This window comes from Capra hircus, chromosome 5, assembly GCF_001704415.2.
Source record: "Capra hircus breed San Clemente chromosome 5, ASM170441v1, whole genome shotgun sequence".
Classification (NCBI taxonomy): Eukaryota; Metazoa; Chordata; class Mammalia; order Artiodactyla; family Bovidae; genus Capra; species Capra hircus.
Window position 1 is genome coordinate 67,250,747 of NC_030812.1, and position 21,720 is coordinate 67,272,466.

Genomic DNA, 21,720 nt, shown 5'->3' on the forward strand with positions numbered 1-21,720 from the left:
CTTTTTACTGTGAAAAATTATAAAATTACATATAAAAGTAGGCAAATAACATAATGAAACTCCACATACCCATCAGTCAGCTTCAACAACTGCCAACCCATGATCAATTTATTCCCTGACTTACTTCCTCCCCTTCTGCATTATTTTGGAGCAAAGTCCAGATATCATAATCTAATCTATAAATATGTCAAAAAGTACTTCTAAAAAATAAGGATTGTGTTGTTTTTAAAAAATATACTATCACCACTAATAATCCCAGAAGTACTTTGAAAGTAAAGACAATTTCTATCCAACTCACATAGCAAATCTGAAGATGCTTACCACTCTTGTCACAAATTCATCGTGGATGGATTCTTCCACAAACAGCCGACCAGCTGCAATACAGTTTTCTCCTTTGTTGAAAAATACTGCCCCCATGCCCTTTGGCAGCAAAAGACAAAATACTGTTGTTATTTGGGAAGTCAAGGTTGTCATAAAATTGCACACACTAAGAATTGTCTTATCATAAAATAGCAGGCAACACAGAGAAGTCAGAGAAAAAACATAAGCCCTTGGTCTAGTTAGTGATGCTTAGAGATTCTTGGTTTTGATATTTTTAGAAATTTTATTTCTCCATTCCCCTTTTCTATCTATGAGTACTTTACAAGAGATGTACCTATCAAGGATGATATACCAATAAAAAGATTTTGTGTTATAAGAAAATGTAGACTATACATTTAAATGTAATATTTGTATATCAAATTTTGCTTTTAGAATCTCTACATCAGTTTATATAAATCATGAATGTTTATAAATCTCTTCATCTGTTTGTAAAAACCTGGCTTCCAAGTTTTAAAAAGACCTTTGATTATAATGACATAATTTTTAAAATTAAGTGCCCTGAGCAATCCCAAATCTAAGCATAAAGAGAATGGTTTCTGTTTATGGTCAGATAAAACCAGACCTCATTTTAAGGCTCCTGATAAACAAGAAGCTGAAATGTGTTTCAGAAGTAGGCACCTATTTCACTGGACTTGACCTACTCTTACCATTCGCACAGCCTTGTCAAGTTCACAGTCATTGAATATTATAAGTGGGGATTTTCCACCAAGTTCAAGGGAAACTTTCTTCAAGTTGCTCACAGCACAGCTGGAGAAAAATAAATGGAATATGAGCATTTACTCTCTCAGTTTCTTTCTCTTATTTCTTGGACACAATTACTACTTAGCATGGAAACTATAATTGAGCCTCAGAAATACTAAGAAACTTATCAAAGACAAAACATGAATGGTAGAATGGTGATGATAGCCGAAGCTGGCTGATGAGCACATTCATGGAGGTTCATTACACTATTCTGTGAGCTTTGTGACTATTAGAAATCTTCTGTAAAAATTGCTTCTTTAAAAAATTCTGTGGTCAAATAATTAGAGATTCTCATGGGTAAATACAGATTCTTTGGGTGTAAGAATTTTGATTACATAAAGGCCTGGCAAAGAATTTAACGTTGAACTGGATTACTGGCACATTGGAGGAAAATATGCATTTTTAGAAGTTATTAAAAATTCTGTTTATTACTTCCTATTTGCAAAAAATTTGTTATTTAAAGCATTTAAAAATACTTTTAAAAATTCAGAAAGAAGGAAAAAAATCACAAAGTTCCATTCCATGGCTCATTGATGACTGTTTTCTTTTTTTTAACCATTTTGATATACTTGTTTCTGGTCTGTTTCCAAACACAGCCTTTGCCTTAGTTAACATAGTTAGGATTACCCAATATGTACAACTTTGTACCTTATTTTTCTTTCCATTTACCATTTAATAACAGTCTAGAGTTATTAAAAATTCTCCCTGACCGCACAGTATTCCATTATGTTAACAAACTTTAACCACTGCCTTATTTTAGACATTTAGATGGTTTGCATTTTTTTTGAACTAATGTTACTGTTTTTCAGGAATGCATTTTATAAATAATCCAGATTTGTCTTTTATATGTCTTTTCAGTTTCTTACTTAGGCTTCCAACACCAATTTGGGCCACAGTTTTAGTATCAGAAATTTTTGTGCCAGATTGTTAAAGCTGCCAGAAGCCTGCAGGCATTCAATACATCTCTGGTTTTACTGACTTTGGGCTTTACACTTTAGAAAGTATTTTACTGTATTCAAACATTTCAATACCCTGGTGTGATAGGATTTCTCTTCCACATTCGATGTGATTTTTCTCCTTCCAAAAGCACCTTATTTTAAAAAAGTAAAAACAAAGCTAAAGACCTGGTCTAACAGGCTCCTGAGCAAATCAGCACACTAACACCAATACCTCTTCATGATCTGCTTGCCAATCAGAGTGGAGCCAGTGAAACCAAGTTTGCGGATATCAGGGTGCTCTGAAAGGCGCTGTCCCACTACACCGCCTGTGCAATTAATGGAATAAAACACAAATTAAAACTTTATCAAGGTCTTACGGTAAAGGTGTCTTTGAATTCACTGAAGCAGTTTTCCAAGCTCTCATTTAAATCTTAATTTTACATTTTCTATAATAATAACAGCATGACAAAAATCTGAATAATGTCCTCCATGCAGTTGTCAGTACCCCAAAGATGGGTTATGTCACAATTTTTTTAATCTTCTAAAGTAATTCTGATGTAAAAGTAGGAAGTTAAGAAACACCTGGAGTAACAGACGAATTTGGCCTTAGAATGCGGAATGAAGCAGGGCAAAGACTAATAGAGTTTTGCCAAGAAAATGCACTGGTCATAGCAAACACCCTCTTCCAACAACACAAGAGAAGACTCTACACATGGACATCACCAGATGGTCAACACCAAAATCAGACTGATTATATTCTTTGCAGCCAAAGATGGAAAAGCTCTATACAGTCAACAAAAACAAGACCAGGAGCTGACTGTGGCTCACATCATGAACTCCTTATTGCCAAATTCAGACTGAAATTGAAGAAAGTAGGGAAAACCACTAGACCATTCAGGTATGACCTAAATCAAATCCCTTATGATTATACAGTGGAAGTGAGAAATAGATTTAAGGGCCTAGATCTGATAGACAGAGTGCCTGATGAACAATGGACAGAGGTTTGTGACATTGTACAGGAGACAGGGATCAAGACCATCCCCATGGAAAAGAAATGCAAAAGAGCAAAATGGCTGTCTGGGGAGGCCTTACAAATAGCTGTGAAAAGATGAGAAGCAAAAAGCAAAGGAGAAAAGGAAAAATATAAGCATCCAAATGCAGAGTTCCAAAGAATAGCAAGAAGAGATAAAAAAGCCTTCCTCAGCGATCAATGCAAAGAAATAGAGGAAAACAACAGAATGGGAAAGACTAGAGGTCTCTTCAAGAAAATTAGAGATACCAAGGGAACATTTCATGCAAAGATGGGCTTGATAAAGGACAGAAATGGTATGGACCCAACAGAAGCAGAAGATATTAAGAAGAGGTGGCAAGAATACACAGCAGAACTGTACAAAAAAAGATCTTCATAACCAAGATAATTACGATGGTGTGATCACTCACCGAGAGCCAGACATCCTGGAATGTGAAGTCAAGTGGGCCTTAGAAAGCATCACTATGATCAAAGCTAGTGGAGGTGATGGAATTCCAGTTGAGCTATTTCAAATCCTGAAAGATGATGCTTTGAAAGTGCTGCACTCAATATGCCAACAAGTTTGGAAAACTCAGCAGTGGCCACAGGACTGGAAAAGGTCAGTTTTCATTCCAATCCCAAAGAAAGGTAATGCCAAAGAATGCTCAAACTACCACACAATTGCCCTCATCTCACACGCTAGTAAAGTAATGCTCAAAATTCTCCAAGCCAGGCTTCAGCAGTACGTGAACCGTGAACTTCCAGATGTTCAAGCTGGTTTTAGAAAAGGCAGAGGAACCAGAGATCAAATTGCCAACATCTGCTGGATCATCGAAAAAGCAAGAGAGTTCCAGAAAAACATCTATTTCTGCTTTATTGACCACACCAAAGCCTTTGACGGTGTGGATTACAATAAACTGGAAAATTCTTCAAGAGATGGGAATACCAGACCACCTGACCTGCCTCTTGAGAAATCTGTATGCAGTTCAGGAAGCAACAGTTAGAACTGGACATGGAACAACAGACTGGTTCCAAATAGGAAAAGGAGTACGTCAAGACTGTATATTGTCACCCTGCTTATTTAACTTCTATGCAGAGTACATCATGAGAAACGCTGGACTGGAAGAAGCTCAAGCTGGAATCAAGATTGCCGGGAGAAATATCAATAACCTCAGATATGCAGATGACACCACCCTTATGGCAGAAAGTGAAGAGGAACTAAAGAGTCTCTTGATGAAAGTGAAAGAGGAGAGTGAAAAAGTTGGCTTAAAGCTCAACATTCAGACAACTAAGATCATGGCATCTGGTCCCATCACTTCATGGGAAATAGATGGGGAAACAGTGGAAACAGTGTCAGATTTTATTTTTTGGGGCTCCCAAATCACTGCAGATGGTGATTGCAGCCATGAAATTAAAAGACACTTACTCTTTGGAAGAAAAGTTATGACCAACCTAAATAGTATGTTGAAAAGCAGAGACATTACTTTGCCAACAAAGGTCCATCTAGTCAAGGCTATGGTTTTTCCAGTGGTCATGTATGGATGTGAGACTTGGACTATGAAGAAAACTGAGCACTGAAGAATTGATGCTTTTGAAGTGTGGTGTTGGAGAAGACTCTTGAGAGTCCCTTGGACTGCAAGGAGATCCAACCAGTCCATTCTGAAAGAGATCAGCCCTGGGATTTCTTTGGAAGGAATGATGCTAAAGCTGAAACTCCAGTACTTTGGCCACCTCATGAGAAGAGTTGACTCATTGGAAAAGACTCTGATGCTGGGAGGGATTGAGGACAGGAGGAGAAGGGGACGACAGAGGATGAGATGGCTGGATGGCATCACTGACTCAATGGACATGAGTCTGAGTGAACTCCAGGAGTTGGTGATGGGCAGGGAGGCCTGGCATGCTGCGATTCATGGGCTTGCAAAGAGTCAGACACGACTGAGCGAGTGAACTGAACTGAAAGTAATTTAAAAAAACTAAAATGGGACACCATAGGGTAGTTTTATCATGTTGTACAACTCCCACCCTCCCACCCAATTCACCTGCCACTGTATTTCCACTTTAAGATATTAGCACATGGTGAGTATGTTTCTATTGCACTGTTGCTAAACTGTATTTAGTTTAATATTTTGGATTGGACAGAATGCTCATTCAGGTTTTTCCATAGGATGTCATGGAAAAGCCTAAATGAACTTTTTGACCAATCCAACAGCTATGTCAGGACTAGACTCCAGTGGGAAAACTCAGTTACCCTTGACTGTATATTAGTTACAGCCAAGTAGGTTCTTATTGGCTTACCTGAGCCTGGAATGATGTTGATTACCCCCTTCGGAAAGCCTGCTTTAACAGAGAGCTCAGCAAACTTCAAAGCAGTCAAGGGCGTGACCTGAGCAGAAGTAGACAGCAGTTGCTTTCTTCAGACTCTGTCCTGTCCTGTGGATCAATACCTAGCTTTCCTTTTATGGCCACACAGTGTGGTTTTCTTTTTTTTTGGTTTTTTTTTTTTTTTTTTTACTAGAGTTTATTTTTTCTCTTACTTTTACATAATTTCTGATATAGCAAAGTTGCAAAAAACGGTACAAAGAATTCCTATGTATCTGTCACGCAGATTCCTCAAATGTTAATATTTTACTGTTTGCTTTATCCTCTTCCTCTCTCTGTGTGTTTTTGAAATGTTTAAGGAGTATGATATAATCCCAACATCCACAATATATTTTACTTATTTGCTTAGTCCTAAAATATACAGAAAATATTTTGAAAATTACTAAGCCACATTGCTATGAAAAAGAAGCCTACTAACTTCAATACTTATTTACAGTGTTTTTGCCTCCAGTCTGAGGCCATGAAGTCCAAATGTCAGTCAAAAGTTTCTTGGGTTAGTGCTTCCTCATTGCCTTTAGCATGATGCTGTTATTAATTTGAAATTTAGCTTGATTTTTTTTTGTATTCAGTGTTGGCATCTATGTTGATTATATTTCTTCTCTTTATTTGCTCATTTGTTGTTTTGTAGAGTATGGGAAACATGCTTCCAAAAGTGAGGATTATACAACAGTACATTCAGAGACATGTTGTTCTCCTGAACACCTCTTCCCCCATCCTTCCTAGGTCATCCTCCCAAGTAGTTAATCAATCTCATTAGTCTCTGATTTATCCTTACCATGTTTCTTTTTGCTCAAACGAACACATAATATTTTCCCTTTCTTTTTACCAAAAAAAGTGGTATAGTTATGGATCTCATCTTAAAGATCTCTTACAGCAATGCATATCTCAGAAGCAAAATGACTGAAAAACCAATGCTGATTAAGTCTTAAATTAGTATTCTGTTAGCTTGGTGTCAAAAAATGGAATGGACGAAAACTGAGTTGTGAATAGAAAAATAGTAGAGCTTCTATTTATATATTTTAACAGAGGAAGATAGGAAATAAATCAGACATAGCTAACAGTTAATATGGGGCTGGATGATGGTACTCTCACTCTGTCTGCATGAAGGTCAGATGATCACCGATCACAGCTAAGTGCGGCGTCCTAGGAAAGAACAGAAGCTCACAAGGCCGAGGGACAGACTGTGGCTTCCTCACTTGCTCAGTATGCTTTCAGAATAGTGCCACGTGTTGGAGTTTACAGGCCTGCTTGCATATTCATAGTCTATATTGTTTTAGCTAATAAAATGGTCACGTGACTGAAAGGGACTCTATACAGAAACTGCATAATAAATAGTAATATTAATAGGACAAACACAAGCAACAACAATAAAAAAGCAGGGTTAACATTTTTCCTCCTTCTAGTAACAGGTCCATGGCAATAAACATTATGATGTTTAAAAAATGTCAATGTAGTTATACCTGATGAGAAATTTTTCAAATGCTCAGATATTTAAAATTGGCAAGAAGAGATTTCAAATAGTGCTTTATATCTACTATAGTTAAAGAGAATCCTGGACCAAAGTGTATATTTTTATGCCTTAGTATGAAATCATCATGATTAGAAAGACTTTTAAAAACTATCCTGAATCATCCATATGTCTTCTTTGGAGAAATGTCTGTTTAGTTCTTTGGCCCATTTTTGATTGGGTCGTTTATTTTTCTGGAATTGAGCTGCATAAGTTGCTTGTATATTTTTGAGATTAGTTGTTTGTCAGTTGCTTCATTTGCTTTCTCCAAAGAAGACATACAGATGGCTAACAAACACATGAAAAGATGCTCAACATCACTCATTATTAGAGAAATGCAAATCAAAACCACAATGAGGTACCACTTCACACCAGTCAGAATGGCTGCGATCCAAAAATCTGCAAGCAATAAATGCTGGAGAGGGTGTGGAGAAAAGGGAACCCTCCTACACTGTTGGTGGGAATGCAAACTAGTACAGCCACTATGGAGAACAGTGTGGAGATTCCTTAAAAAATTGCAAATAGAACTACTGTATGATCCAGCAATCCCACTGCTGGGCATACACACCGAGGAAACCAGAATTGAAAGAGACACATGTACCCCAATGTTCATCGCAGCACTGTTTATAATAGCCAGGACATGGAAACAACCTAGATGTCCATCAGCAGATGAATGGATAAGAAAGCTGTGGTACATATACACAATGGAGTATTACTCAGCCGTTAAAAAGAATTCATTTGAATCAGTTCTGATGAGATGGATGAAACTGGAGCCGATTATACAGAGTGAAGTAAGCCAGAAAGAAAAACACCAATACAGTATACTAACACATATATATGGAATTTAGAAAGATGGCAATGACGACCCTGAATGCAAGACAGGAAAAAAGACACAGATGTGTATAACGGACTTTTGGACTCAGAGGGAGAGGGAGAGGGTGGGATGATTTGGGAGAATGGCATTGTAACATGTATACTATCATGTAAGAATTGAATCGCCAGTCTATGTCTGACGCAGGATAAAGCATGCTTGGGGCTGGTGCACGGGGATGACCCACAGAGATGTTGTGGGGAGGGAGGTGGGAGGGGGGTTCATGTTTGGGAACACATGTAAGAATTAAAGATTTTAAAATTAAAAAATAAAAATAAAAAATAAATAAAAAATAAATAAATAAAAAAGGAATTAAATTAAAGCACACATACACAAAAAAAGGAAAAAAAATAAAAATAAATAAAAATAAAAACTATCCTGAATCAGTAATTTCCATGGGACAGAAATTTTATGTCTTTGTCACTGATAATATGCCTGACAATTAGTGTGCACTCAATACATGTTTGTAATTTTTTAATATTCCGTGTAGTCATTGGAGTTTTCCAATGCTTAGCACTCTCTTTGGATACCACCATCTAGTGGTTCTCAACTCTGGCCGTACCTTAGAAATGAATGTGAGGAAGTTAAGTAATACCAAGGTCTGGTCTCTGATCCAGACCAATTAAATCACAATCTCTGCCAGTGGGGCCAAGGTATTAGTATTTTTCAAAGAGAATTCTAAAATTTAGAATTTTAAATTCTAGAGAGAATTTAAAAGACGATTCTAATGTGCAGCCAGGATTGAGCACTGCTGGGCTAAGTTATCCGCCTCCTCTCTTCATTTTACTAGTTTTTTGCCGTTTAATGAGTGCCGCTGCTTGGAAGAAACAGCATTCGTACAGGATGCTGGTGAATTACTCAATCCTTGTGAAAGAATGAGCCAATATCTATCACACAAAACATGGATCTATTAACTAAGTGATTCTGCTATTAGGAACATATCTTACAAAGATAGTTGCACATGTGCATGAAGCTGTATATTTTTTTCAAGTAAAAAATTTTTTTTGCTGTGCTGCGTGTGGGATCTTAATTCCCTGACCAGGGATCAAACCCACACGCCTTACACTGGAAGCTTGGAGTCTTAGTCACTGGACTGCCAGGGAAGTCCCATGATGCTATATTTAAAAGGTTATTAATTGTAACACAGTTTGTAATAGCAAAAAGGTGGGAAAATCTCAATGTCCATTAATTAGGTATAGGTTAAATAAAATACTGTTTATTTTTTATACTGGGCTTCCCTAGTGGCTCACATGGTAAAGAATCTGCCTCCAATGAAGGAGACAAGGGTTCTATCCTTGGGTTGGGGAAATCCCCTGGGGAAGGAAATGGCAACCCACTCCAGTATTCTTGCCTGGAGAATTCCATGGATAGAGGAGCCTGGCAGACTGTAGTCCATGGGGTCAAAAAGACTCGGACACAACTGAGTGACTAACACATTTTTTACACTGGAAACTTTTTTTAAAAAAGTTTTTTCCCTTTTTGGTAAGTATGTATAGAGTGCTTCTATTTTACTTCATTTTATTTCTATACTGTATTGTTTTGTGCTAAGAACACTTAACATGACATCTACCCTCTTAACAGTTTGTTTAGTGTACAATACAACATTATGGTTGTTCAACTGCTAAGTCATGTCCGACTCTCTGTGACCCCATGGACTTCCCAGCATGCCAGGTTTCCTTGTTCTCCACTATTTCCTGGAGTTTATGCAAATTCATGTCCAATAATATGATGTATAACAGACCTCTAAAACTTACTCATCTTACATAATTGAAATTTTATGCCTCTTGATTAGCAATTTCCCATTTCCCCTTCTCCTCCTGTGTGGTTTTCAGTTGGTTAAAAAATATTTTTAAAAAATTACCTAATTATTTAATTTTAAAAATATGCTTGTATACACAGCGAATATATCTGAAATACCTCAGAAACTAATAAATAACAAAATACACTGGTTGCCTCAGGGAGGTAAATTTGTTAGCCAGGAGAATAAGAGGGAGACTTTTCATCATCTATCTCTTTGTATTTTCTTAATTAAAAAATTTTTGAATGTATATCTTTTTTTTTTTAATGAGGAAAACAAGATGGCTGTGGTCACATGACTATGTAGTTATTCTAAATGAAAAAAAAATTTTTTTTTAATCCTAAAAGAAGAAATAAAACACTAATAGGTGGCAAACTGTAGACTCTTCTTGAATAGAGACCAAGTTTTCCCCACCAACTTGGGAACCTCAGAGTGTCCACGCCTGTTCACGCTCTGGAGGAAATGCTTAGCCAGATGTTCAGTTTGCTACCACACCTTTTTATTTCTTGAAAAGCTACTCTAGCATTAAAAAGATGTTTTTGAGAACTCTATCATTTGAATTATTTTTAAACTAACTTCCTGTTTTCCATATATATATATATATATATATATTTCATACAGCTACAATTATGTATATTATTTGCATGATTTTCCCACATATTCCATAACTTTACAATATTTTTGATAATTAAAATTTGAATGCCTGTATAAAACTTCTTTTGGTATTTCATAACTACTCTAAATAACTCCGTCAGTTCGGGGCATGTGGCATTTTGCAAGCATTGAACTGGTTTGTAGAAATTCAGGGGATTTCACTGACATACACTATGCCTGCTTCCATTGTCATGGAGGTTTTAAAGTTTGGAATCCCCATTTTGGGTAGCTATTAAAAATGACTATTTACTAATATGAAAAGATGCCCAGGATATATGAAAAGATGGTGTAATATATGACCCCATTTTTTTCAAGAAATAATATTTGGTCAACGTACATCTGTGGGAGGGGGTAGATGCCGCACCTGGCCTCACGTGTCTTACCTGTGCTGGCTTGAGCACTAAGCTGTTGCCTGCTGCCAGACACGCGGCACTCTTCCATGCCAGCATCATCAGCGGGTAATTCCAAGGGATGATAATTGCACAGACTCTGCAAGGGGAGAAAGAGACAGCCTCAGTCCCCTCAAACTAACTTAATACACGTCACTCAGAGGCACTCTCCTTGTCTTACCCAAGAGGCTCCTTCTTGGTAAAGGTCAGATTGCGATTTGGACGGGCCTGGTTGATGGGAATTGTGGAACCCTAAAGAATAAAAAAAGGTTGATACTACTTTACTAATTTCATTTTTTTCCTTTGCCATGCAGCATGTGGGATCTCAGTTCCCCAACCAGGGATCAAACTTGTACCCCACGCACTGGAAGCATGGAGTCTTAACCACTAGACTGACAGGGAAGTTCCTACTTTATGAATTTAAATGAGCAAATTTAATCTCAATGAATCCATTTTCTGTCTGCCTCTCTTGCTTTCTCTTAGCTGATATTAAAAAAAAGCAGTGTTCATATGGGACTCTATTCAATGTTATGTGTCAGCATGGATGGGATGGCATCACTGACTCGATGGACGTGAGTCTGAGTGAACTCCGGGAGTTGGTGATGGACAGGGAGGCCTGACATGCTGCGATTCATGGGGTCGCAAAGAGTCGGACACGACTGAGCGACTGAACTGAACTGAACTGATTCCCAATTTCTGGGCATGGCAGAGAATGTTAATTGCCTGCCCAATATCTGTTCTCCCCTCTGTTCTTAGTAACAGAAATCCTTGATTAATAATGGGGGTGGCAATGTGCCAGGTAAAGTACTCTGTTCCCCAGTTTCCATAGCAAATAGTGATGATTACGGGAAGATGTAAGTACAAAGCACCGGAAGGGGAACACTCTCTAAAGTAGGCTGACTCGGCTGAAACAAGTGCTGTTTTACGCATTCCCTCACTTCTTCAGTCTTCCTTCCAGAGTGTTGCTAAAAAGGCTGGTGCTGCAGTGGCTATCATGACACCAAGAGGCAGCCATGAAGGTAGCGATCACATGGTACTAAGGATGGCCTGGCAAAGACACAGAAGGAATCTTCCCCTCTCAGACTAGTCTTGATTGCCTGCTTTTGGACTCCTTGAAAGTGAGATAAAAACAGACTCCTTGGTTGGGTTTTCTATTATATGCAGCTAAATTTGATCCCAACTGATTTTTGGCAGTAATCTTGAACTGAAACTATGCATCTGTTTTGCCACATAAAATATTGTTGCTGTTACTAATACAAGTATATAATCTCTCATCTGGAAACCCTAGGGTCAGGTGTGCTTTGGGATTCAGAATTTGACTTTAGAAACATAATATAATGCATAAACAATACCTTATATAATGTTATAATATCTATAACCCCCATTAATGTCTGGGGTAGCCTCCCATAATCAAGCATATTAATATTTATTCAGGGCTTTCCTGGTAGCTCAGCTGGTAAAGAATCCACCTGCAATGCAGGAGACCCTGGTTTGATTCCTTGGTCAGGAAGATCCTCTGGAGAAGAAATAGGCTACCCACTCCAGTCATCTTGGGCTTCTCTGGTGATTCAGATGGTAAAGAATCCACCTGCAATGCAGGAGACCTAGGTTTGATCCCTGGATTGGGAAGATCCTCTGGAGAAGGGAAAGGCAACCCCACTGAACACTTATTCAGTGAACTATGAGTATTCACTCTAAGTGAGATGAATAAAACCTATAGACTTATGTTGTTTTGGGTAAGATTTTGGCACCAAATGAGTTTGAGTCAATCAAATCAATTTTCAGGTTTCAGAACTATTTGGATTTCATAATTGAGAATAAAGGATGGACTTAAACTGCTCTTACTAAATACTTATGACTTTGTAGCTGAACAATAATAAAAACTACACTTATGTGCAAGACCTACTATAGTACAGACTTTAATTCTGTATATATTAACTCATAGTATATAAACACTCATTTCCAATTCTCATAACGTAGTTTGCAAGGTATGGATTATCATGACCATTTTACAGATGAGGAAAGTAAGGCTGAGAGAAGTAAATAACAACAACTGCTAGTAAGTGGCAAAGATGAGGCCTGGAACCAGGTTGTCTCTCTGATTCTATAAAAATGGTGGTACAGCAATGTGACCAGAAAAAAGTTTCCCAGTATCCTTAGTAGATAGAGACAGCCAATGGGAGATACAAGCACAAAGTGTAGGGAGGGTGGGAATGCTCTTTAAAGCCCTTTTACCTTTCTCCCTCTTCCCCACCTACTCCTGGCTTTGGGAATGTGGCTGTGATGGCTGGTGCTTCAGTGGTTACCATGAGACTAGAGGTGGCATGCATTCTGCTGTTTGCTGAAAGCCCTATTTCCCTTCTATATCTCAATACCAAAGCTAAGTGTAGAGTTGCCATTTATCATCACACATGTGCTATTTATTTTCTTGTAAAAAGAAGGAAATTGACATTTTTATCGAATTTATGTTTCAAGAAATTTTTCTTATAACCAGTCTGCATAGCCCAACTATGTTAGCTCTCTGACCTCCACAGGTATGTGAGTCTTCAATTCCTCCATGATATCAGGCTTCTCTCTATATGCCAACAAGACTATTAGATGCTCTAAAACAAAGAACAACATTAGATTTTAAGCTCAGAAAATCTTGAGTTCAAATCCTAACTCTACTTACTATGTGACCATAGGTAAGTCATTCATTGTCCTCAAACCTCAGTTTCTTCACCTGTAATAAGAGGTAACAACTATCCACCTACCTCAGATAACTGTTATGGGAATCAGATGAGAAAACCTACGGAAGTGGTGACTCTGACAAAGGGTCTTTATAAACTAACAAACATTCATCCATTTTCCTCTAGGAATGATCTCCACAGAAACAAACAATATTTTGCACTTACCTGAATTTTGTCACACCAGCCAGCAAAATATCTGAATGTCTGCACAGACATTCCAATGTGAGTCTTCAGAGCCAAGGTGTAGACAGCCCCAGAATCGAGAGCTTCGATGGTTGCCAGTTCTTCTTGTTTCTCTTCCATTAGGTCTGCAAGTCTGTTGGCCAGTGAAAGAAATCCACTCAGCAAATATTGAGTCTCTACTGTGTAAAAGGCGCCCTCCCAAGGCCTGAGAACTCAGAGGTGGACACAAATGGACCAGGTCTCCGACCTCATGGAGAACGTGGTCTCATAGGGAAGACAGGCATTGAACTAACAATTGCATGAATAATTTGTTTTAAGAGTTATCATGAAGAGGCAGAGGGTGTTGGAAGTGTGTATCATTCGCATTATAGATGCATAAGAAGTAAGAGGGAGGGAGTCACAGTCAGCCAAGGAGATCTGTGACAGAACACAGTGGGAACGTGGATGGCTCCTGAATACACTGGGAGACGTTAGAGGGCGCCCCGCACCCCTGGAGAACCCGTGAGCACCTGAGGGTTTCTGGCAGGTGTAGAAATATTTCCAACACTGGCTGAAAAGGACAAGACAGAAATACACGGGATGAACTATAAACACCACAACAGGCTTCTGTTTGTCTGGTTTCTGTGGAAAGATGACTAGAAACTGTCTAATGACTATGAAATAGTCAAAATTCATCTTTCGTGTTTGCCTCTTCCATTTGTTTCCCTTCCTTCCTTCCTTTCATGGTACTGACCCGTTTCTTTCTGACCATTCCAGGTCAGGCTTGAAATCTTCCTTCCTAATATTTCTTCCAGATCCTGCTCTAAGAGATCTTTTGAGCAAGGTCAGCTATTTGTCATTTAGTAAGCAGAGAACTGAATCTGGGATTGAATCTAACTACTCTTGGCAAACTCAGCTACCAATTTATAACACCCTTTCCAGGCCTTCCTGTTTTTCCTCCTTGTTTCTACTCCTCACACATCAGGTAGATTTAAAGTTTCTCTTTGGAAACAACAGGGTGCTGGATGTTCTCCATGTGCTGCATAAGCAGATGCTCTGGTGACCCCTGGAGGATGACTTTTATAAATTACATCACCAGCTTCTGGGCTCTCTCACTGGACTTGGCTAATGACAGGCCAGTGGGAGGCAGCCACAAGAGACTGGCAAGCTGGAGGATAAAGTGGTCTGGGGATGGCTGACTGGTGGGCTGTGGATCGGCAGCGGCAGCTGCTATGTCCTTCCACCGAAACCCAAAGGTGTGGTCTCCTCCTGCAGCCACAGATCTTGCCAGATTCTAGTAACAGCTCCTTCCTCTGTCCCTTTAGGCCTTGCAGTAAGAGCAGTTTCCCTGTTCCATGTCCCCAGCCTGAGTGCTTCATTATCCTTTGCTGGATTCCCTTGACCTTGCTTACATCTTTACAAATAAGTAGTCCTTTACTAAACTGCTCATACAGGGACGGTGACTGAAACAAGCAAAAATACAAAAATCAGGAACTCCCATATATGGGAGTTTATATGATGGAAGTGACAAAAGACATGCTATCTAATAGGTGCATAATAGAAAGTCTTGACAATTTTTTAAAATCTTGGCAATGTTAGTCAGTATCCAAAGCCCACAGACTTGTGCTCTTCTTTTTTTTAAAATTTATTTGGCTGCACCAGGTCTTAGCTGCAGCATGCAGGATCTTCAGTTGCAGCATGTGGGATCTAGTTCCCTGACCAGCAATCACACCTGGGCCCTCTGCATTGGGAGCGTGGACTCTTAGCCACTGGACCACCAGGAAAGTCGCCAGATGTGCACTCTTAAAAGAATCATACCGATACATCAGTCTTCCTCTGTCTCGTGCATTCATCCTTCCCCATTCACCGTTTTCAAAGGCATCTTTTGCTGCTGCTACTGCTTTATCAACATCCACCAAAGAGGCATAGGATACTTGGCATATTGTCTATTTCAAGGCAAGAAAACATAGGTTATAGACTATTTTTATAGAGAGATATACAACTTTTTCTTGAGATTAATATTCTACCATAAAATTCGAGGAGTTTTTATGATGGAAAATCAGCACTTCCAGTAAACTTCTGGTAATATAGTAAAGAAAAAGAAACCATTTTAACACGAAAATTGTGAGCCTAAAATTCAGTACTTCTCATTCACACTACACTATGAGAAGACACATGTAGGAAACTGTAACTATTTCTTCCCCTGCCTTAGGAAAGCTGAATTTTTCACCAGGAGCTTGCACATTCTGAGATTTTTCTCACATACACAGCTCCATGTGGAATTGTACCTCTGATGTATATAGTATAGCGACCCATCTAAATTCATCATAAATATTCATTCTTAAAAGTAAGTTACAGTAGATAACAGCAGCCAGAACCAGAGCCGAATAGTTTAAAAGAATACATGAAGTACATTTATATTACGTGCTCAGACAGAGTAACAGAATAATAGAGAGACAGAGTAACAGAATAAGTAATTCTTAAGACTGTTTTATAATGGTGTATAAATGAAAAAAAAATCCATGATCAGTGGTTACTGCACACACTAAGTCACAACTCACAGATCCATCTGTTGGGTTGATAGTATCATAAGTCTTTCCATCTTCAGCATCTGTGAACTGTCCATTTATGAAACACTGATATGGCATTTTTACTGTCATGTCATTGATCTCCTTTGAAACCTAAGAGAGAGAATTACTTTAATAAAGTCAACGGATTTCTGTATTTATGCAAAAAAGAAGCTTATTCAGTAATGCAGACAGAGAAGTTGTCAGTGGGACTCTAGTGCCTACTGTTCAGAAGAGACAAGCAGATGTAATAGTTGGGCCTTATGATGCTTAAAGTGGCCATTGAGACAGGAGGTCAGCTTCTGTGACGACCAAAGTGGTCCGAGTCGGGCATTGTAAAGATCTGTCTTTTCCTCATTGAGATGAAACATGACTCAGAAGACCTCGATAATGGAAACACCGCCATCTAGTGGCACTACTTGTGGAGTTCAGCCATTGCTGTCACGCAAATTTTTGAAATTGCCCATCAACCCTCTTTCCTTTTATGCTGGTGACATTTTAAGTTTTCTTTCCAGTGTCCATCCCCATTTTCAGTCTCCCCCTCTTACATATGTGCTGCTTAAATTGTAGTCTACTATTAGCTGGCAAGTGAATTTATATTCATCCATTAACCTCTATAAATCTGTTTGTTTCAACAATAAAATGATAATACACCTGCCTCGTACAGTCATTAAGAGACATAATTAAAATAATATATGTGAAAGAGAACTACTGGCATAAAATCCCACTTCAATGAAAGGTATTAAAGAGAAAATTTAATGATTTAAGAAATTATTTTATATAGAGAAATTGAGGATGTTTAGAAAAGAAACAAAAAAATAGCAAAAGCGTAGTTTGCTGCTCATCATCACTAATTATTAGAGAAATGCAAATCAAAACTACAGTGAGGTACCACCTCACACTGGTCAGAGTGGCCATCATTAAAAAGTCTACAAATAATAAATGTTGGAGAGGGTGTGGAGAAAAGGGAACCCTACTACATTATTGGTGGGAATGTAAATTGGGGTAGCCACTACAGAAAATGCTATGGAGGTTCCTTAAAAAACTAAAAGTAGTATTGTTAGGGGAAGCACACACTGATAGAAACTGCCCACCCTGGCCAGGCACCATAGTAACCATTTGCATGAGTTGTTTACAGGTGGTCCCTGTAAGGAACACAGAACTAATAATCCTCCACCAACCGGAAGAGTTTGGGAAAGGTCAAAAGGAGACACCACATGTCCGACCACCTCCTAGAATCCTTCTCTCTGGCATCCATTTGGCAAAACAAGGCGTGCACCCCCAGGAAAGACTCTGAGTCAGATGATTGGCTAAAGACAACCCGGAAACTAATCCCATCACCATAAAACCTGAGACTGCAAGCCACGTGGCAGAGCAGTTCTCCTGGGTTCCCTTTCCCTACTGTTCTCCACCCGGGTGCCCTTTCCCAATAAAATCTCTTGCTTTGTCAGCACATGTGTCTTCTCAGACAATTCATTTCCGAGTGTTAGACAAGAGCCCAGTTTCAGGCCCTGGAAGGGGGCCCCCTTCCGGCAACAGTATCATATCATCCAGAAATCCTAATCCTAGGCATATAACACTCCAATATTCATAGCAGCACAATTTACAAGAGCCAAGACAAGGAAACAACCTAAATGTCCATCAACATATGAAGATGTGAGATATATATATATATATAAAACCTACAATGGAATACTACTTAACCATAAAAGCAATGAGCAATAACTGAAGTTTTTAAAGTCATTAGAGGGGTTCAACAGGAGGTTCAAGCAGGCAGAAGAAAGAAATAGAAAACCAAACAATGGGTCAATAGAGACATCCAGTCTGAAAATAGGAAAGAAAAATAATTTAAAAAATGAATAGAGCCTTAGAAGCCTGCAGGACACTATCAAATGTACTAACGTGCATAAAGAGCATCTCAGAAAGAGGGGTGAGGGATGGAGGGGTAGAAAGACTATTTGAAGAAATAATGGCAGAAAATATCCCACATTTTATTTTAAAAAATCAATCTGCACATCCAAGATGCTCAATAAACTCCAAGTAGACAAATCTCAAAGAGATCCATCCTAAACGCATCATAATAAAATGGTCAAAAGACAAAGACAAAAAGGGAATCTTGAAAGCAGCAAGGGAGAAGAAGCAACTCATCACGTGAAAGTTATCCTCATTAAAATTAACCAATGACTTATCCTCGGAAACTTCAGAGGCCAGAAAGCAATAAGCTTATATATTAAAAGTGCTGAAAGAAAGAGAATGTCAACCCAAGATTCCATATACAGCAAGAATATCCTTCAAGAACAAAGGAGAAATTAAGTCATTCTCAAATGAACAAAAACTAAGATACTTCACTGCCAGCACATTGTCTTTCGAAAAAGACTAAAAGGTGTCCTTGTGACAGAAATGAAAGAACACAGACAGTGACTTAAATCTACCTGAAAAAATAAAGAACACCGACAAAGGTAAATATAAGTCAGTATAAATGTAATTTTTATTTTAAACTCCTTTCTTCTCCTATCTGATTTAAAAGAAAGCTGCATAAAGCAATAATTATAAATAAGACTATGTTGATGGGCTAATACTGTATAAAGATGTATCTGCATGACAGTAATAGCACAGGTAAGTGGGTAGGGAGCAGAGCTATACTGTAACAAATTTTTTCTACACTATTGGTATTAAACTGGTATTAATCTGGGCGAGAATGTTTTAAGAAAGATGTCTCTTGGAAGGAATCCTCAACCACTAAGGAAAGAACTAAAAGTATATAGCAAAAGACACAATAAGAGATTAAAAGGGCGTACTAGACAATATCCATTTAACAAAAAAGAGAGCAGTAAGGAGGAAGAGAGGAGAGAAAAAGGCATAAATCAAGACTTACAGAAGCACACGTGGCCAAAGGGCAAACAGATTAATCAAACTTAATCACATTTTACAACTTGTGTGTGTTAAAGGATGCTATCAAAAAAGTGAAAAGAAAACCCACAGAATGGGAGAAAATATTTACAAATAATGCATCTGATTAGGGTCTACTATTTAAAATATACTCAAGTCATTTACAACTAAAAAATTAAAAAGACAAATATCCCAATTAAAAATACAGGTGAAGGGTTTGAGGGACTTCCCTGGTGGTCCAGTGGGTAGGACTAGGTATTCTCACTGCCAGGGGCTTGGGTTCCATCCCTGGTTGGGAAAGTAAGATCTCACAAGCCACCTGGTACAGCCAAAAAACAAAGGCGTTGAACAGATATTTCTCCAAAGAATATATACAAATGGCCAATAAGCACATGAAAAGATGTGTATCACTAGTCATTAGGAAAATGTAAATCAAAACCACAATGAGATACTACTTCACACCCACTAAGACAGCTGAAATAGAGAAAAATAGACAACATGCTGGCGAGGACATGAAGAAATTAGAAGCTTCCTCCATTGCTAGTGGCAGCGTAACATGATGTAGTCACTTTGCAAAGCAGATTGGTAGTTCCTCAAAAAGTTAAACACAAGAGCTGCCAAATGACTCACCAATTCCACTTCTAGATATTTACCCAAGAGGACTGAGAACATGTATTCACACAAAAACTTACATTGGGTTGGCCAAAAATTCCATTCAGGTTTTTCTGTTACATCTTACCAAAAACACAAACGAACTTTTTGGCCAACCCTATGTGAATTTTCATAGCAGCGTAATTTATAATAGCCAAAAAGCAGAAACAACTCAAGGAAAGGATAAATAAAACAGTTATTCACACGATGGACTATTGCTTGGCCAGGAAAAGGAATAAAGTGATAATCTACTCTAGAATGTCGATGAACCTTGAACACATTATGCTGAGTGAAAGAAACCAGCTGCAAAAGGCCACTTATCGCCTAATTCCACTTGTATGAAATGTCTCAAATAGGCAAATCCATAGAAACAGAAAGTCAATTGGCGGTTTCCTGGCGCCAGGGCCCAGAAGAGGAGAGCAGAGGATGAATGCCAGTGGGTATGGAGTTTCTTCGGGGGGGGGGGGGTAAAAAAAAATGTTCCATAATCAGATCGTGGTCATGGTTGCTCAACTCAGTGAATAGACAATGAATTGTACATTTTTTAAAAGGTGAAATGTATGGTATCTGAATTATAATCTCAAAACTGTCTGTCATTTAAGAAATTTGTAAATGAAAAGCAAATGGGTGAAAGGCACAGCAGTCTTCTCTAGCATGAAGGTCTTAACCATGTGGATTTTCAACATCGTGGACAGGCTTACATAATCCACCACTAGCTCTGCTTCCTGATCCTCTCCTCTCAGTTTCCTCACGACTTTTTGGATGAAGTCTTCAAATTTGGTGGCCAGATAAACATCCTCATTCTGTAACTGAAGCCCTCCACACTTCTGTCTTATCTCTTCAACCAGTCTGAAAAGAAGAACCAGCTCACGTTACTGACATTTTTTTAAAGAGTTTAGAGGACTGTATGATTACATTTAGGTTGCTTTGAGGTAGGACTTATGTCACATACTAATTTATAGTCCATGAGATCGTCTATATTAGTGAGAGAAATTAATAAGATTGAGAAAAAAAATGTTAAAGCTTTCTCAAAAGACAGTGGCAATTTTTTTAAATACAAGAAACTGAAGCAAAGATATTTTCATTACTTTCAAGAGAAGAGTTGGACACAACTCTTCACTGAGCAACTAAGCACAGCACGCAAGCAGGTGTGCTATCAGTCTCTATCCTTTCAAAAGTACTCCAGGAATAAGAAATAAAGAAAATTTCTGAACTGTCATAATTATGAGAGACCAAAGTCACATCATAGATGATTTTCTCTGGATCTGGTGTAAGAATAAAACAAACATTTGTTTGTATTACATGGCTAAGTGAACGTTTTAGTTGTTCAGTTGTGTTCAACTCTTTGGGACCCCGTGGACTGTAGCCTGCCAGGCTCCTGCATCCATGGAATTCCCCAGGCAAGAATACTGGAGTGGGTAGCCATTCCCTTCTTCAGGGGATCTTCCCAACCCAGGGATCGACCCCTCATGTCCTACACTGCAGGCGGATTCTTTACCCTCTGAGCCACCAGGAAAGCCCACATGGCTACGGTGGGTACTAAACAGAACCTCCCCAGGTAGTGCAGTTAGTAAAGAATCTGCCTGCCAGCGCAGGAAATGCAGGAGACGTGGGCTTGTCCCTGGGTCAGGAAGATCCCCCGGAATACAAAACGGCAACCCACTCCAGTATTCTTGCAGGGAAAATTCTGTGGACAGAGGAGCCTGGTGGGCTACCATCTATGGGGCCACAAAGAGTTGGACACAACTGAGTGTATACACACACACGTGTATATAAGATAGATAACTAATAAGAAGAACCTACTGTATAGCACAAGGAACTCTACCCAATGCTCCATAGTGACCCATATGAGTATAAAATCTAAACAAGACTGAATATATGTGTATGCGTGAAATGAACATATCTCCTGCCATTTTAATAGACAAAAAATGTCATAGCCATCAGCAATTTCTGGCCTCCAAATGTGAATAAGGGCTCCCCAAACTGAGATCCAGCGGATGCTACCAACCCCTATGGTGATTGCTGAGGAGCTGGGGGAATGCAAGAAGCAAGGTG

The 21,720-nt window shown here is 38.7% G+C and overlaps 1 protein-coding gene across 1 annotated transcript in view; it reads right to left on the bottom strand.

Annotated features, from left to right (window-relative positions):
• The window catches only part of ALDH1L2 (aldehyde dehydrogenase 1 family member L2), a 63,966-nt gene that overhangs the window by 14,157 nt on the left and 28,089 nt on the right, over positions 1 to 21,720 (bottom strand). Inside the window, exons 10-19 of the mRNA XM_018048201.1 lie at positions 20,367 to 20,514; positions 16,120 to 16,239; positions 15,377 to 15,504; positions 13,562 to 13,712; positions 10,849 to 10,919; positions 10,662 to 10,767; positions 5,365 to 5,452; positions 2,293 to 2,386; positions 1,029 to 1,128; positions 322 to 420 (exon numbers count right to left, since the gene is read on the bottom strand). Coding sequence (XP_017903690.1) covers positions 322 to 420; positions 1,029 to 1,128; positions 2,293 to 2,386; positions 5,365 to 5,452; positions 10,662 to 10,767; positions 10,849 to 10,919; positions 13,562 to 13,712; positions 15,377 to 15,504; positions 16,120 to 16,239; positions 20,367 to 20,514 — 1,105 coding nt within the window. The remainder of the gene's footprint in view (positions 1 to 321; positions 421 to 1,028; positions 1,129 to 2,292; positions 2,387 to 5,364; positions 5,453 to 10,661; positions 10,768 to 10,848; positions 10,920 to 13,561; positions 13,713 to 15,376; positions 15,505 to 16,119; positions 16,240 to 20,366; positions 20,515 to 21,720) is intronic.